Here is a 19,061-nt window from a genome sequence, read left to right as displayed (position 1 = left end):
TGTAAGGAGGAATATTGTCACCATGCATATTACCATTATACGGTTACTGACCTGATGCTGTATACTGAGACCAATATAACCAGTACCTGCAGATTAGACCCCCCATCCATAGACAGGTAGTACCACCAGATTAGACCGCTTACACAGCTACGCACCGTAATGATGTTCACTCATGTCATGCTCTCAGAATACCTAGGGCCGGCGTCAGGATGTAATAACGCCGGCCCTTGAATTCTGGGAGCATGACGTGACGTGAGCGAATCTCAATTCGGGGCCGACGCACGTAGCTGTACGGCACTTAACTGGGGGCGGGGATGTCCTGAGTGAGGCAATTACAGGTGAGCCAGGCACAAAAATAGGAGCCGGAGGCCGAGCGGCTCTAGTCTCTGCCTCCCCCTCCAGGCTCTCGCACTGCTGGCCCGGCCGGCCGACAGGGCGAGCTGCCGAACCGGGATAGGGGCAAGAGGACGACCAGGCCCACCGGGCAAATGTGTGACAGCCAGGAGGAAGAGGAGGTTGGCCATGCTACAGGGAAGGAACTCAGGAGGTGACCAGGAGTGCTGCAGCCGCCTGAGGCTCTCTATAGAGCGCTCAGGTGGCTGCAGCCTTATAGGAAGCACAACAAGCCCCGGCTCTGCTTTGGGGCCCCGAGCCAGCTCGGGGCCCCAAGCAATTGCTTGGTTTGCCTGTCCTTTAGCGACAGGCATGCTGATCAGCTGCAGTTGTATAGGCGATCACACTGCCCATGTGTCCTGATTGTAGACCCTGTAGCGTGTCCTGTATGATGGAGCTGAAACTGCGCTCCGGTGTGTAAGATCAAAGAGGAAGACAATATAATGCTATACACTGTGAGTGAGGAGAAAGAAGATATATGTCACTTATTGCACTTAGATGTAACTTAAAGCAAATGTAGTGATGAGACTTTGCCCCCACTCTCTGTAAACCCAGAGGTTTCATGAGAAATGTAGGCAGCAGTAGGAAATTATATCAGAGAGGAATAGAAATCAAGATGGCAGGCAAGCCATATGTACCACAACAGTTAAAATAGGTTTATACAATGTAAACACAACAGCTTCTGCTTTATTATTTAATAATACCCTATGCTGCCATATATAAGCAAAATAAATTATGTACTGGTTCTTTATTACACCAGTCATGTTCTAAGGCTTTTAAAGGAGTCAGACATTGACTTGCAGGGATACTACCACCAATAGGTGGCACCAGAGAGCAAGCTCTTTTCCTTCTGGGAGGGAGCTACTTTGTATATCGTTTTTACCCAGTGAAGCTTGATTGACCTATATATCACCACATACCTTTTGCTGCTCTTCTCATAGAGAAACATTATGCTCTTTTTGTGTTTTATAATATGTCTTTTGCACAGAAAAGTGTGAAAATTGTCCTGGCTATTGAGGAGCAACATTTAAAAAACAAACCTGTGCGGTAAAAAAGTTAAAGAAGAACATCAGATGAGGTTCTAAGACCTTTTTTATGTAATTATTTTACCTTCCTTACTGAGCTGCCAGTACCATCCTCCTACCATTTCTATATTCAGTCTCCAGCATATATGTAGGCATGAGACTGATTTCAAAGCATTCAGGAGCCTTTACAGACTTCAGTGATGAATGCAACCCCTATTCTTAGTTACTCAGTGCAGACAAGAGGGTTCACATGGCACACAGCCCTTTATCTAAAGAGTTATGGTGACAGATCTTTTTGTTTTTTGATTGACAATTGTGGGCATTTATTGGGCATAGTTATACCCACTAGTTTTGATTTTTTTGTGAATTGTAGAAATCCGGTGATTCTGGAGTCAGGATTAAATTTTTTTTTTTGCTTTAGACAATTTATTTTTAATTTCTTAACTGCCTACAAAACCATCCAAAACTATCAAGTTTACCATATACATTCAATATAGTCGGTGCTGAATGAGACACTGCTGTGGCTAATACAAAGTATTAGGTAGTTGTGCTGGCTATTTTTCTTTTTTGCATTTTTGCCGTGCACCCCTACCTGTTTCACAGAAGGTTTTTTAAATTGATAGTGGCTCCAGTATGTCACCCAGTCAGGCCATATGCCCAGCAGAGTGGAGTAAGTGTTCGGGTCTCTTCCGACAAGAGGCAACCTCCGCGTAGTGGATGCGCGACACATTTTGATCAAGAAGTGTGCTAAGACCCTCCATTTTTTGACCAAGAGTGCTGCTGCAACCGTCTCTTTTTTTGTATACTTTGTATTTGCCACCGCAGCGTGCACCTGTGTATTAGGTAGTTGTGCTGGCTATTTTTCTTTTTTGTGTTTTTGCCATATAACTGATTAGATTCATTTGAATAGGACAGTTCACATTCCTCTGGCATCTCAAGCTGAACACTGGGTGGTGGAACACGCCCCATGGGCACCGGACAAGAAAAGGCATCGTGCAGTATTCCCCTGTCCAGCATGCACAATTAATGAAAGCTAGATCCTAAAAAACTGATGCACCTTTGTCATCAGTTGTGGCATTAGCAAGCTTAGAGAGCCAGACAAAGGACGTGTGAACACAGCCTTACAGTAGCTGACATTGTTCTTATGTGCATGGATACCTTTTAGTGTATTTCATTCACAGACTTTATCCCTCAGATCCCTCAGATAGCAGTAATATACCGTATGTGATGCCCATTTTTCTGTGACTTTGCAGGAGAGCATCCTTTTCTTTAGGTGACTTAGCTATGGCTACATTCACACTGTCAGTTGTCTCCGGCAGTGTAAAGCCCAATATTTTAGGATCGAGAAAAGCCGGAGAAAAAATAGTGCTTGCACTGTCTTTTTCTCCGGCTTTTCTCTCCGAAAATAGTGGCGCCAGACGGACGCCATTGACTATAATGGGGTCCATCGGGACCCGTTATTGGCCGTTATGACCCGTCAAAATTACAGCCGTCAAACTGCAAAAAATACATAAATAAAAATGGGAGTTTGCCAGCCGTATTTGACGGTTCATACCAGCAGTGTGAAAGGGGCCTAACCAGTAGCAAAGTGGTCTGTACTTGATGATTCAATGAGATTTTTCCTTGTTCTCTGCTCTGGTGTCTCTTCCCCAATAAACCTATGGGTAACAAATATTTAAAATGTTTAGCCTGTAAGGCACTTTTACTTCCATATACTGTTCTGTGCAGCTCACACTGCAGTTGTACAGTAGAGATAGACTGAGTTTGTTCAGTACTTCTGTGCATATGTGGATCATACTCATTTGCTGTGCATGATCACTTCTGGATCTGCGAGCCCGGCCTTTATTCATGGCCTCTCATTACTAAAGGAACTATCTTGAACTGAGAGATAATTTCTTGTTATAACCAGTATATACTCAAAAAACAACATATTTAGGATCTCCCACGAATTTTACAAAGGTAATATGCAGCACTAAACGATATTGCACAGTAGAAGGAGTATCATAAAACCACAGCTAGATCTAAAGCAGTAGAATGGACAAAAACACAAATGTGTAAAAGCCCTTCTTTAATGGGGAGAATGGGGAACATTTATCATTGTTGTCTTTGGAAAGTGTGTTTTGAATTTTATTTTAATTCTTTGCTTTGGCTTTGCTTATGTGCGAGACATTTATCATTTTATCAAGGTGGGTTGAATAATTTGGCGCACAGAAGCAAAAAAACTATAAATCACTTCAGAACACCACTTTGCATGTTTCTTCCTCTCCCCTTCTACTTCTCTGCACAAAAAGTTGCAGTTGCGAAAAGTGACCTGGCTTACAAAACTTAGGTTTGCGACATTTTGGAGGGGTTTGTGACTTTTGTTTTATACCTATGTGTGACATTTACACTTCATAAATTCATGACCACTGCAAAGTGAAAACTTAAAGTTGCTTTGATAAGGCTGTTTGGTACTTTCTGTGTACCCACAAAAGATGTAAAAAAAAAAGTGCTTAGGCACACATGCGACATTTTGTGCACCTGGAATAAGCAAAAAAAAAAAGCTCTATATGCAATGATACCGTTCACCGTACGGTATCATTAACAGTATATTTTAATAGTTCAGATATTTACGCATGCGGCGATACCAAATATGTTTATAACATTTTTTTTACACTTTTTGGGTGTGAAATGGGGAAAATGGGACATTTAAAATTTTTATTGGGGGAGGGGATTTTTCACATTTTTTTGTACTTTTTTTTTACTTTCATTTTTACACTTTAATAGTACCCATAGGGGGACAATTTATAGCAATCATTCGATTTCTAATACTGTTCAGTGCTGTGCATAGGGCATAGCACGGATCAGTGTTATCGGTCATCTTCTGCTCTGGTCTGATCGATCTCAGACCAGAGCAGAAGACCCGTGGAAGGCAGTGGAGGCAGATGAGGAGACCTCCGCCTGCCATTCTGGACAATCGGTTCGCCGCACCAGCGATGCGGACGATCCGATCATCCGTTTTGGTGACCGCAGCACTGCAGATGCCGCGATCTGTATTGATCACGGCATCTGAGGGGTTAATGGCGGGCAAAACAGTCACACACAGGTACAGACACTATATTATGAACTACACTAACTTTACAGCCCCTGTAGCATAGTTAAATAATAAAAATTCCTGGAATACCCCTTTAAAATATGGAGTTTTGACTAATTGCTTGCCATATAATAGAATGCAGTTATTCACTTACATGTGGGTCAAGTATGGCTCACAACCACTGCGCAGTAACTTCACATGTACAGGATCCTGCGCAGATTTGATGCGCAGGATTTGCAACTTGAGATTAGCAGCTGTGCTCAGTCATTTAGTTTACATCGAAATCTGCAGCATAAAATCCCACGCATCAAATCTGCACAGGATAGTGTATGTGTGAACGTACCCATAATCAGGAAATATTTACCTATCAAACCAGAAATGCAAATGTGTAAACTAAATATACAAATTTCAGGTAAGTATGAAGTATAAAATAAAATATAGTATATACTATAGTATAGTACAGTACAACATGTTGTATACTGCTCTTTACCTGTCCCAGAATGAGCTGCTCCTTTAGGCATCAGGTGAAGGTGGATTCATAATTTTTTCCGATACATCATAGGGAAGATATTAACCCATTAAGGACCAAGGACGTTCTGGAACGTCCCCGCACCCTGGGCTTTAAGAACCAAGGACGTTCCAGAACGTCCTGGTGTTTCTCCGGTCTCTACCGCGCGCCGGGCAGAGATCGGAACGGCATGTCTGCTGTAATCGTTCAGCAGGCATGCCGTGCAAATGCCTAGGGGGGTCCCGGGCCCCCCGCATGTTGGCGATCGCTGGAGATCGCTTGTTAAATCACGCAAGCGATCTTCGGCGATTCGGGTCACTTGTGACCCGATCGTCCAGCCAATAGCAGTGCAGCAGAGGAGGGGTTAACGGTCCCTTCCCGCTGCTGCACCCGCTCTCTGTGTTCAGTCAGCAGGTGGAGCAGTGAGGAGGTGATCCCCCCTCAGAGCTCCGGAGCCCCCTCAGGAGCCTTAGAATAGGGACAGCGGATTGCAGGGACAGGTAGGATTTAATAAAGTAAAAAAAGTTTAAAAAAAAGTAAAAGAAAAGTAAAAAAAAAAAAAAAAAAGTCCCCCGACCCCCTAATAGGTCCCCAAGGGTCCTATTAGGGTCTGATCCCTGACCCCGGGTCCTATTAGGGGTTCAGGGAGCTGCGTGCGCCATCCATTTTTTTTTGGCCACAGATTTCTTTTTTTTTTAATATAAACCCCCCCCCCCCCGACCCCCTAATAGGTCCCCCAGGGTCCAATAGGGTCTGATCCCTTACCCCGGGTCCTATTAGGGGTTCAGGGAGCTGCATTTGCCACCCCTTTTTTTTTGGCCGCAGCTTTTTTTTTTTCTTCTATTATTGTTATTACACTTTTTACACCAAGCACCACACACTACATACTTCCCCGACCCCCCCCCCCCGCACACACCCCCTCCCCCCCGCCACTGCCCCCCCCCTGCCACCGTAGAAAAAAGGCGATGGCCCGCTAGGCATTTTCGGCAGCAGAGGCTTACGCTTTTTTAGCCGCCGACTCCGAATCTGCCAGTGAGGACGAGGAAGATCCTATATTTTTGTGTTCTTCCTCGCCCTCCTCATCATCTAGTAGTGATGATGAGTCCCCTGTACAGCGGCGGAGATGCCACCAGGCAAGGCCACGCATCCCCCGTGAGAGTGACCCAGTGGCCAACACTAGTACGAGTGGCAATGCCGCTCGTAATAGGAGTCCAGCCCCCAGACAAGTGCACCGGAGCCCCCTTCCGGTGACCCTGTCTGGAGCCCCCCAGAGGGTTATCAGCCACGGATTCCTGAGTTTGTTGGCGACTCAGGAATCCGGATTGACCATGCTGGCTTCACTGATCTGGACTTTTTAAAGTTTTTTTTTCAGTGACAGCCTGGTCAATCACATGGTGGAGCAAACGAACTTGTATGCCCAGCAGTTCATTGTCCACCACCCCGATTCGCTTTTGGCCTGGCCCAATGAATGGCGCGCCATTGATGCAGCGGAAATGAGGACATTTTGGGGCCTCACGCTGCATATGGGCCGGACAAAAAACCAAGTGCTCATCGTTACTGGAGCGGGGGCGTCCTCTATCAGACCCCGCTTTACAGTAAGGCGATGACACAGAGGCGGTTCGAGGCCATTCGGAAATGCCTGCATTATGCATATAATGCGGCATGTCCGCCCTGAGGTGATCTCGCCCTTGACCGGCTTTACAAAGTGAGGCCGGTCATCGATCACTTTGGGGCCAAGTTTTTGGAGGCCTACGTACCGCTCAGGGACCTCTCGGTAGATGAGTCTCTCATCAGTTTTAAGGGGAGACTCATCTTCTGCCAGTATATTCCCTCCAAGCGGGCGCAGTATGTCGTGAAACTCTTCAAACTTTGTGAGAGTACCTCCGGGTACACTTGCAAGTTTAGCGTATATGACGGACGAGATTCCCGTATTGAACCCCCAGAATGTCCCCCCACTCTGGGTGTTAGCGGGAAACTTGTTTGGGACCTTGTGCACCCATTGCTGGATAAGGGTTTCCACGTGTACGTGGATAACTTTTATACCAGCATCCCTCTGTTCAAATCCCTTTCTGCCAGATCCATGTCCGCTTGTGGGACCGTGCGAAAGAACCAGAGAGGCCTCCCTCTAAATTTTGCTAAGACGCCTATCCCCAAGGGTGAGTCCCGTGCCCTCACCCATGATAACCTGTTGGTGAAGTATAAGGATAAGAGGGATCTCCTTATGCTCACCACTATTCATGGCAACGGCAGCACCCCTGTCCCTGTGCGAGGTACCTTGGGACCGGTCCTCAAGCCCGATTGTTTTCTGGACTATAATCGGTATATGGGGGGAGTTGATCTCTCAGATCAAGTCCTCAAGCCATACAACGCCATGCGGAAAACACGGGCATGGTACAAAAAAGTTGCGGTCTACTTGGTACAGGTTGCCATGTACAACGCTTTTGTACTATCCAAGTATGCTGGCAACACAGGGACATTCCTCCAGTACCAAGAAGAAGTCCTAAGGTTCCTGATCTTTGCTGACCGGGAAAGATCAGGCTGGACTTCCCAAGGGTCTGGAGTTATAGGCGCCAGGATCGTCCCAGGCCAACACTTTCCAGGTGAGGTCCCCCCCAGTGGAAAGAAGGGACGACCCCAGAAAAAATGCAGAGTGAGTTACAGGAAGGTGAGACGGAGGGACACCACCATTCAGTGTGACACTTGCCCAGATAATCCGGGCCTCTGCATAGGCTGCTTCAGGGACTATCACACTTCCATGGAGCCCTAAATTTTCCCTTTTTATTTGAATTTTCCATAATTTGACCAATGTACCAAGTCCAGAGTACATTCCAAAATATAACCCCCATAATTCACTAAATTGCCCATAAAAACCTTAAAAAAAAAAAAAAAACCTGATAAGACCTCTGGGGGTGTTTTGTCAAAAATGGGTCATAGGTCACTGAGTCACTATCATCGGGGACTTTTTTTTATGTTGCCTCAAATGTGCAGCGCTCTCTCTCCACCTGAGCGGGTGCGCATTTGAGGCAACAGGTTAGGGACGGCCACACACATCACATTCCCAGAATGATGATTCAGAGCATAGGGTTTGGGGCGGGCATATTTTTTTTAGTTTTGGCTATGCTCTGGGTCATCATTCTGGGAACATATCCTGTTTTATTATGTTTTATAATTTTCTGGCCCACTGTACCCCATATTACGGGCCTCCGTACCCCACCTGTCTACCCCAGTTACGGCCCGTTGTCCCCCATAGTGTTCCCCTATTTTAGGGCTTAGTGCTCCCCCCATTAACGTTCCTTGAGGGGGGGGTCACACATCCTGGCTTCATATCAAGCTCAAGGTCCCTGACTGCGCTCCCACTCAACCAAGACCTGCTGTGCACCCGCCAAGCCTAAATCATCAAAAAATAAGGCAAAAGTTGTGAAACCCCTGTGGGGTATTAAGGCTTACTTTACCCCTTGTTACATTCCTCAAGGGGTCTAGTTTCCAAAATGGTATGTCATGTGGGGGGTATTTTGCTGTCCTGGCACCATAGGGGCTCGCTAAATGCGACATGTCCCCCCCATGTCAGCAAAGTTTGCAAATGTGACTCCTCTTCTGAGCATTGTAGTTCGCCCGTAGTGCATTTGACGTCCACTTATGGGGTACCTCCATACTCAGAAGAGAGGTTACACATTTTGGTGTTTTTTTTTCTACTATTAACCCTTGCAAAAGTGTGAAATTTGTGGGGAAACCCACATTGTAGTGAAAAAAATTTTTTTTTTTTACATATGCAAAAGTCGTGAAATCCCTGTGGGGTATTAAGGTTCACTTTACCCCTTGTTACGTTTCCAAAATATAATGCCATGTGTTTTTTTTTTTTTTTTTTGCTGTCCTGGCACCATAGGGGCTTCCTAAATGCGGCATGTTCCCAGAGCAAAATTTGCTTCCAAAAAGCCAAATGTGACTACTCCTCTTCTGAGACCTGTAGTGCGCCAGCAGAGCACTTTTCACCCCCCTTTGGGGGGTGTTTTCTGAATCGGGAAAAATTGAGCTTCAAATTTTTGGGAAAACAAGCATTTTATGTAAAAAATTTTTTTTTTTTTACATTTGCAAAAGTCATGAAACACCTGTGGGGTATTAAGGCTCACTTTATTCCTTGTTACGTTCCCCGAGGGGTCTAGTTTCCAAAATGGTATGCCATATGTTTTTTTTTGTTGCTGTTTTGGCACCCTAGGGGCTTCCTAAAGGTGACATGCCCCCCAAAAACCATTTCAGAAAAATGTTCTCTCCAAAATCCCCTTGTCACTCCTTCCGTTCTGAGCCCTCTACTGCGCCCACCGAACACTTTACATAGACATATGAGGTATGTGCTTACTCGAGAGAAATTGGGCTACAAACACCAGTAAAAAATTTCTCCTTTTACCCCTTGCAAAAATTCAAAAATTGGGTCTACAAGAACATGCGAGTGTAAAAAATGAAGATTTTGAATTTTCTCCACTTTGCTGCTATTCCTGTGAAATACCTAAAGGGTTAAAACACTTACTGAATGTCATTTTGAATACTTTGGGGGTGTAGTTTTTATAATGGGGTCATTTATGGGGTATTATTTTCTAATATGAAGACCACTTCATAAATCCACTTCAAAACTGAACTAGTCACTGAAAAATAGTAAGTTTGAAAATGTTGTGAAAAATTGGAAAATTGCTGCTGAACTTTGAAGCCCTCTGGTGTCTTCCAAAAGTAAAAACTCATCAATTTTATGATGCAAACATAAAGTAGACATATTTATGGACATTTATCAACGGGTTTAGTCAGGTTTTCTTAACTATAATTGTCGCAAAATTGTCGCAACTGCGACTACACGATTTTTCGTGTGACATTTTGACTGGAAAGCGAGAAAAGCAAGTTTTCCTAAAATGTACTATGTAGTAATAATTTTAAAATGGACTACGGGTAGTCAGGTATTTATTAACTGCGACAGTCGCAACTGCGCAAAAAAAAGTTGCAGCAGCGTTAAAAATTGACTAAATTTACTCCAGCTCAAACATGGAGCAGAAAAAGCTACTACCAAAGTAAAAAAGGAAAAATTGCTTACGTGAAAGAAAATTATCAACAGGCTGAAACCAGTTGATAAATACGTTGCACATAAGCAAAAAAAAAGTAAGGAAAAAATTACTAAAAAAAAGAATACATAAGCAAACATTGATAAATGTCCCTCATTGTGTATGTGATCCAAAAAAAAAAAAATTATTTGGAATATCCATTTTCCTTACAAGCAGAGTGCTTCAAAGTTAGAAAAATGCTAAATTTTCATTTTTTTCATCAAATTTTGGGATTTTTCACCATAAAAGGATGCAAGTTGCCACAAAATTTTACCACTATATTAAAGTAGAATATGTCACGAAAAAACAATCTTGGAATCAGAATGATAACTAAAAGCATTCCAGAGTTATTAATGTTTAAAGTGACAGTGGTCAGATGTTCAAAAAACGCTCTGGTCCTAAGGTGTAAAATGACCTGGTCCTTAAGGAGTTAATTACACTTTTTTTTTCTCCTTACATTTTCAAAGGTCTCTTGTGCTGCTTTGAAAATATGTGAGTTCATTTTCGTGCCACTTTTGTTTTTTGTTTTTTCGCTGCAAAATTGCCATATTTGGGCCAAAAATTTTTTTGCCGCCATTTTGGATTTTTTTTACACCAAAATTGCTGATTTTGGCACCAAATTTTACATCCCAGAAAATTCTGGCAGAAGCATCTCACGTAAAATTCCATGATTACTAGTGCCCAGACAAGCGATAACTGTATGAATAAAACATTTCTAAGGATTAAAGGGGTACTCCACTGGAAAACATTTTCTTTTAAATCAACTGGTGCCAGAAAGTTAAACAGATTTGTAAATTACTTCTGTTAAAAAATCCCAATCCTTCTAGTACTCATCAGCTGTTGTATACTACACAGGAAGTTCTTTTCTTTATGAATTTCCTTACTGCCTTACCACAGTGCTCTCTGCTGACACCTCTGTCCATTTTAGAAACTGTCCAGAGTAGGAGCAAATCCCCATAGAAATCCTCTCTTGCTCTGGACAGTTCCTGGCATGGACAGAGGTGTCAGCAGAGCACATGTGGTCAGGCAGAAAGGGAATTAAAAAAAGAAAAGAACTTCCCGTGTAGTATACAACAGCTGATAAGTACTGGAAGGATTGAGATTTTTAAATAGAAGTAATTTACAAATCTGTTTAAAGGGGTACTCCTGTGGACACCTTTTTTTTTTTAAATATCAACTGGTGCCAGAAAGTTTAACAGATTTGTAATTGTTAGGGGCTGTACTTGTTAGGGGCTGTATACTAAAGAGAAATCAAAAAAAGAAATGCATTTCCTCTGATGTCATGACCACAGTGCTCTCTGCTGACCTCTGCTCTCCTTTTAGGAACTGTCCAGAGCAGCATATGCCTGCTCTGAACAGTTCCAAAAATGGACAGCAGAGGTCAGCAGAGAGCACTGTGGTCATGACATCAGAGGAAATGCATTTCTTTCTTGGCTTTCTCTTTAGTATACAGCCCCTAAAAAGCACTGGAAGGATTCTAGATTTTTTAATAGATGTGATTTACAAATCTGTTTAACTTTCTGGCACCAGTTGATTAAAAAAAAGAAAAAAGTTTTCCACGGGTGTACCCCTTTAACTTTCTGCTATCAGTTGATTTAAAAGAAAATGTTTTCCAGTGAAGTACCCCTTTAAATGTGAGTGCAGGTGCAGTAACCATGAAAATAAAGAGAGAAAAAAATTATTATAATTAGTTATTTTTCAATAATTGAATAAATAACACCTTAAAAAAAAAATACAACAATTTCTGTGATTTCTACATTAGCAAAAAGCTGGTGTGAAATTTTTTTATGTAAAATGGACTCTCACCCCTAAAACATGAAATTTACATGTGACTAGTGTAAACCTTGGATAATTTCTTATGTAAAACACTTAGTATCTGATGGAAAGTTTTTTGCGCCCAAATTTTGGCATGAAACGCAAAACTTTTGATGTGAAGAGTTTTGAATATGACCCCCTATGTGTTTTACACCTTGAATAAGCTCATTTTCTCAACATTTAAAGTGATTTACAGCTTCCCATGGCTCTTTTTGACTATTGTATACAGTATAAGGCCTTGCATTTTTTTTCTTATTTTAGGTTGACATTTTGGGGGCTTCAGTACCAATTCCAGTTTTTCATAGAGTTCTGCTCTCAAGATACAATATTATCAACTCCCAATGGTCGCCCTGTAAACAAATGATGTTGTAACTTAAAGGGGTAATTTTTTTTTAAATCAACTGGTGCCAGAAAGTTAAACAGATTTGTAAACTACTTCTATTAAAATATATTTTTCCTTCCAGTACTTTTTAGCAGCTGTATGCTACAGAGGAAATTCTTTTCTTTTTTAATTTATTTTTTGTCTTATCCACAATGCTCTCTGCTGACAACTAATGCCTGTATCAGGAACTGTCCAGAGCAGGAGAAAATCCCCATAGCAAACCTATGCTGCTCTGGACAGTTCCTGATACAGACATCAGGTGTCAGCAGAGAGCACTGTGGACAAGATAAAAAAGAAAATAAAAAAGAAAACAATTTCCTCTGTAGCATACAGCTGCTTAAAAGTACTGGAAGGGTAAATGTTTTTTAATAGAATAGAAGTAATTTACAAATCTGTTTAACTTTCTGGCACCAGTTGATTTAAAAAAAAAATAATTTCCACCGGAGTACCCCTTTAAGGGACCACCGTACACTATACACTATATACAATAGTGTTTTCCAAACAGTGTTCTTCTGGCTGTTGCAAAACTACAACTCCCAGCATGCCCAGACAGCCAAAGGCTGTCTGGGCATGCTGGGATTTGTAGTTTTGCGACAGCTGGAAGCACACTGGAAAACACTGGTATACAATTTGCCCAGGCACAAATGCAGTACCAGAAAAAGGCCAGAAGATGGAGCACTTACATGACTTTTTTTTTAAATTTACTTATTGTCCTGTGGTTTTGGCAAGGTAAAGATATGTGTATGTTAATTATTATATCTAATAACCTCCCCCCTAACGCAGTACGGGCTGAGAACACAGGCCATAGTGCTCCAAAATTGCAGTGCCAAGTAGCTGCCATATTATTGCTTATAAAATAATGCCATCTATATTAGTTTGTGTTAGACATTTGTAGAATAATTATATAAGGTACACAACCTGTGATATGAAGTATAGTAATGGCTTCTAGATCCAGTAGGTAAGTAATATACATGTAATGATACCAATGGTAGTCGACCTATAATACTATGCCTGTATTAGCACCAGCTGTCATTTTTATAGCAGTTTCATAGCACATACTGTATGTACTGTCCCCTGTAACAAAAAAATATATACCGGTACTGTTATTTTAGCCACATTGTAAGTTTTAAATAAGCAAACTGCAAATTTACAGTATACTTTACATCAATAGAGCTCAGATAGTTCTCTCTTTCATTTTAACTAGAGATGAGCGAACTTACAGTAAATTCGATTCGTCACGAACTTCTCGGCTCGGCAGTTGATGACTTATCCTGCATAAATGAGTTCAGCTTTCAGGTGCTCCGGTGGGCTGGAAAAAGTGGATACAGTCCTAGGAAAGAGTCTCCTAGGACTGTATCCACCTTTTCCAGCCCACCAGAGCACCTGAAAGCTGAACTAATTTATGCAGGATAAGTAATCAACTGCCGTGCCGAGAAGTTTGTGACGAATCGAATTTAATGTAAGTTCACTCATCTCAAATTTGAACCCTTTAAGAACAGCACACTGTAAATTTGCAGTTTGCTTATTTAAAGGGGGTACTTTTCTGAAAAACATCTTATCCCCTATCTCCGGCGCGGCACCCCAGTCATCCGTGCACAGAGCGAACTCCACTCCACGCTGGATGACTGGCGACTACAGCCGCCACACCTCCTCCATTCATGTCTATGGGAGGAGGTGTGACGGCTACGTACTAGCCGTCTTGCACTCTCCCATACACATGAATGGAGGGGGTGTGGCGTGAACGGCGTTCCTCTGCTCTTTCCACAGGAGGAACGCCGTCCCTGTTACATGAGTCCTGCAGGACCGACCTCTCTGTTCTTACCCTCCCTCTATTTCCTCCCCTCGCCCGGACTGCTAGATTCTGGAGGTGTAGGACCTGTGATGATGTCACCATCACATGTTGGGGGCGGAGCTTAGCTGTGGAGCAGAGGAGAGATCATGGTTGAAGGACCTGTGTGATGCTGTGGAGGAGGCGGGGCTGAGGTGGAGGAGAGGTCACATGTCACCCCAGTAAGGTAATTACATGGAAGGAGGTTTGTTGCAGTGTGTCACCCCAGTAAGGTAATTACATGGAAGGAGGTTTGTTGCAGTGTGCCACCACAGTAGTAAGAAGATTACATGAGGAGGAGGTTTGTTACAGTGTGTCACCCCAGTAGTAAGGAGATTACATGAGGAGGAGGTTTGTTACAGTGTGTCCCCCCAGTAGTAAGGAGATTACATGAGGAGGAGGTTTGTTACAGTGTGTCACCACAGTAGTAAAGAGATTACATGAGGAGGAGGTTTGTTACAGTGTGTCCCCCCAGTAGTAAGGAGATTACATGAGGAGGAGGTTTGTTACAGTGTGTCACCACAGTAGTAAAGAGATTACATGAGGAGGAGGTTTGTTACAGTGTGTCATAGCTTAAACAGTTTAATATCAAATTCATCTTTGCTATACCTGCACAAGCTGGGAGATGTGAGTATCTTACCACGATATTATTAACCCATGGGATTCTCTATTGTAGTGGTCACATGGTCACGGACATATTATTTGGATACATTCTACTATTTTACAGGCTTTTGACAAGCTTGGAGGCGTGGAGTCTTACCTGAAACGTCTGAAGATGCAAACAAGTGGGCTTGAACTTGAGACACAGCAAAAGAATGCTGAAGCTGAGATCCAGAGGTGTACTGCTGAGGCTTTCCACCAGGGGCAGGCTCTTCTAAAGAAATTACCTTTCAGGTCAGGTTTTTTTCCGTTGGCTTTGGAACAAATTGATGACATGCAAAGATGAAAGGAAAGAGCTATATGATAGCCATGGTTGTTTCCAATAGGGAAATTTTTGAATAGCATATGGTGAACACGTTATTAGATTTACATATATTTGCATGAAGTTATGACAGTAGACACATGTTAATAAAATATGTTAGTGATTGTCTTTATACTATAATGTCCATCATATAGTTTCCCACTTTGTTTTAAAGGGGTACTCCGGTGGAATTTTTTATTTATTTTTTTTTTTATTTTTTTTTTAATCAACAAGAAGTTCAACAGATTTGAAAATGAACTTCTATTTCAAGAATAGAAAGCCAGGGCACTCACCATAAAAGCTTGAACCTTCTTTATTCATGACATCATAAGTACATGAGTGTGCATATGGGTACGTGCGGACAGACAAACACAGGGATCCTTCTAAAAGGTGACTGGTGCCGTTTCGCGCTAAGCAAGCGCTTCAGCTGGTGTTGCGTCACTTCATTAGAGATGTAGTTAAGGGGTAGTCATGGTAGCCACCCGTAAACAAACATTGTTAGTTAAAACCATCTCTGAAGAAGGATCTGTCGCCTCTTAGAAGGATCCCTGTGTTTGTCTGTCCGCACTTATCCATATGCACGCTGATGTACTTATGATATCATGGATAAAGAAGATTCAAGCATTTATGGTGAGTGCCCTGGCTTTCTATTCTTCATATAGAAGTTGGTTACAAGAGAACTTTTGTTAACAGTGAGCACCACCTATTGCTATCTACCAGCCGCCACATAAAGGGAAAGTGTGTCTGCCAAGGGAATGTATAACATTGCAGTGAAAAGATTTGCAAATGACTTCTATTTAAAAATCTTAATCCTTCCAGTACTTATCAGCTGCTGTATACTGCAGAGGAAGTTATTTTCTTTTTGAATTTCTTTTCTTTCTGACCGCAGTGCTCTCTGCTGACACCTCTGTCCGTGTCAGGAACTGTCCAGGGCAGGATAGGTTTGCTATGGGGATTTTCTCCTGCTCTGGACAGTTCCTGATGTTGATGAAGGTGGCAGCAGTGAGCACTGTGGTAAAACAGAAAAGAAATTCAAAAAGAAAAGAACTTCCTGATGAGCATACAGTGGCTGATAAGTACTGGAAGGATTACGATTTTTAAATAGAAATCATTTACAAATCTGTTTAACTTTCTGGCACCAGTTGATTTAAAAAAAAGTGTTTTCCACCGGAGTACCCCTTTAACAGAATCATCACCAGAGAAAACAGATTTTTGGGCTGTACACACCCTTTTTCCAGCATCCCCGAACGTAGCGCTGTGTATCTTTATACAATTACAGTATGTGACAGTCATAGTATAGCCAGATTTATTTACAGAACACATAGTATATTTTCTATGTAGCCCAATTGTATTACCGTAATCATTGATTTACAACTTGTGATTCTGCATCTCTTGCAAAGATACAACCGAACCTAGCCCAGTCTGAAACCTAAGACAGAGTTGGTTATAGGGGTGAAAAAGTAAGACACTTTCCTTGGTCACAATAAAGAATGTTGCAGAGAAGGATAAAATATTTATCATTATAATGCACTCAGAAAGTCCTCAGATCCTTTTCCTTGTTTAACACAGGCCTTGTGTTAAAATAAAAACAATTCAAGTTTTCCCCATCATTCTGCACGAATTCTGCAGAAAGTCAGCCCCATTGACTTTAATGGGATTCCACAGCCGGAAAAATATAAGACCAGATTTATGTTTTTCCAGAGTGTGGAAAACATAATTTCTGCAGCAGAAATCAGCATGTGGAAATTCTGCTGTGTGCAGGACAGTGGGAAATCCCATTGAAGTTAATGGGCAATAAATTCATGCAGAGAACTGCACAGAAAATTCATGTGGAATCTCCGTTGTGTGAACGCGGCCTAATGCAGCAGCTCAAAAAAAACTGATCAGTGCTGGTACCCAGTGTCTGATGCCCACGATTCTGATACTGATTACCTATTTTGAAGATTGTAGCTGAAAAACCCCTTTAAGGACTGTTGACTACGGGAACATGTACCCTAGTGCCCCAATGATAGTAAACATAGTATAAAGTAAACCGTCTCTAGAGATGAAGTGATAAGTAATATAGTGCACACATAATGTTCATGTAGGTGAAGCACATGGTGTGGCCGGCAGAACATTCCCGGTGACAGTACTGAAGTGTGGAGAGCAGCACATGAAGCACCTGTTCCCGTCAGCTCATTGTTTTGACAGGCAGCACAGAGACAGCATTGGATCAGCTAAAAGTAATATCACTTAGTATTCGGCGACAAACAAGCCTCAGAACTGTCATTGCCTACCGGATGCGACAGCAATTGTATAAACATTGGAACTTTTCTCACAAAAATGTGCTTTACACATAAAGGTCAAATGTAAACTAAATGCTGAAATGTGGCTTGTGTAATATTCGGAAAGGAAAAGCAGATTGTTTCAGAAAACTTTCATTTTTTCATCTTTTTTGGCATGTGTTCACACTCTCTTTTTTTAAGTTTTAGTTTATCCTCACTGATCAGTCAACAGATTCTATACAACCTGAACTGCTAAAAACTTCCAAAAAGTATACTTTTCAGTAATAAGAAATAGGGAGGAGCGAATCGAATCTGACAAATCCAAATTCATTACGAATTTCAGGGAAAATTAGCTTTGCAATGAATCCGAATTTTACCGCGATTTGATCGCACAATGTCATCTAAGATGGTGGCTGCACATGTCAGGACATGGGCCAAGGAACGTTGGGAAGGCGGGAACATGGGTAGGCAGGATGACCCTGAATCACATGCAGCATGCAGCCTATCAGCAGCCAGTCACCCCTATGATGTCACAGCCCTATATAATCGGCAGCCACCTTGCAGCCAGTCACTTCAGCGTTCTATTGCAGAGACAGAGGGACAAAGAGCAGTGTGTGTTGCTCAGAAAAGCATTTTTACAGCAGCGATTCACCTCAAGCCCAAATCCAGCCTAGAAGCACTGATATGGAAGGGAGAGAAATTGAGAGAGAGTGTGCAATTTTGGGTGTAGTACACAGCAAGGGCCTAGTTACTGTGAAAGGCCTGCCTGCTGGTGTTGTAGACAAATACTGTTTTAAGCGTAGTGGAGTGTATTGTACTCCCCTCATAAGTGCATACTACGTACGTACATCTACGTGGTGTACCATTTTGTTCCTGGTAAAATCTTAACGGCCTAGCTACTGTGAAAGGCCAGCCAAAAGTACACACCTGTTGCTGTTGTAGACAAATACTGTTTTAAGCGTAATGGAGCGTATTGTTCTCCCCTCATACATGCACTAAGTATGTCAGGCAGAGCAGTGCCAGGACATGCACAGAGGAGTGGCAGAGGACCAAATTTATCAGGTGCAGGCAGAGGTTGCAGCCGACTAGGGGCGAGTGGCAGCAGGGGTCGCAGCGAGAGGCCTGAGCTCCTGGTATCAGCTAGCGGTCGTGTCTCAACCAGCAACTTATCTGCCATCATCGATTCGTTAACACGATCATCCACTTCATTACAAGTGACATCTGACACCCCCCTGTCAACAGACAGTGGGTTCCTCAGACACAACCCTAAGTTGGCATGGCCCGGGAGCAGTCCCTGTCCTCCCATTGCCTCTGTCCTATGCTGTTTCCTCCCTCCATTATTTAGTGAGGACAATCTACTAGAGGACAGTCAGCAGCTACTGCCCAGCCAAGAGGTGGAGGAGAAACCCACCGCTTCCTCCGCTAGGCCGTCAAGTAGTGATGAGGAGAGTGGCGTGGGAGGTGGTGTTGCGAGCATTCAGGCTCCTTAAGCAGACGCTGTTGAGAAACCTGAGGAGGACATCAGTGACGTGCAGACACAACTCGATGATGATAAAGCCGATCGCACTTGGGAGCCGGGTGCAGAAGGGCCTTCATCATTATCAGGAGAAGAGGGTTGCTGGTTGCCCGTGAGGCAGCAGCTGAGCCAGCAAGGTGGTAGCATGGTTGGCAGTCAGCAGGGTGGCAGAAGTGGAAAGTCTGGAGCCAAACATGCCCGAGGTAAACTACCTG

At 42.8% G+C, this 19,061-nt stretch overlaps 1 protein-coding gene and 1 long non-coding RNA gene across 6 annotated transcripts in view; one reads left to right on the top strand and one right to left on the bottom strand.

Annotated features, from left to right (window-relative positions):
- CCDC141 (coiled-coil domain containing 141) overlaps positions 1-19,061 on the top strand; it is a 290,158-nt gene that overhangs the window by 170,069 nt on the left and 101,028 nt on the right. For all 5 annotated transcript variants that reach the window (XM_056534334.1, XM_056534335.1, XM_056534333.1 and 2 more), the window contains one exon: positions 14,833-14,999. In XM_056534334.1, coding sequence (XP_056390309.1) covers positions 14,833-14,999 — 167 coding nt within the window. The remainder of the gene's footprint in view (positions 1-14,832; positions 15,000-19,061) is intronic.
- The window catches only part of LOC130284214 (uncharacterized), a 100,878-nt gene that overhangs the window by 44,144 nt on the left and 37,673 nt on the right, over positions 1-19,061 (bottom strand). The window contains exon 2 of the long non-coding RNA XR_008846952.1: positions 14,866-15,019. This is a non-coding gene — a long non-coding RNA (uncharacterized LOC130284214). The remainder of the gene's footprint in view (positions 1-14,865; positions 15,020-19,061) is intronic.

This window comes from Hyla sarda, chromosome 8 (assembly GCF_029499605.1).
Source record: "Hyla sarda isolate aHylSar1 chromosome 8, aHylSar1.hap1, whole genome shotgun sequence".
In the NCBI taxonomy this organism is placed as follows: domain Eukaryota; kingdom Metazoa; phylum Chordata; class Amphibia; order Anura; family Hylidae; genus Hyla; species Hyla sarda.
Note: the sequence above shows the minus strand (reverse complement) of the source record. Positions and strands in the feature narration are given on the sequence as shown.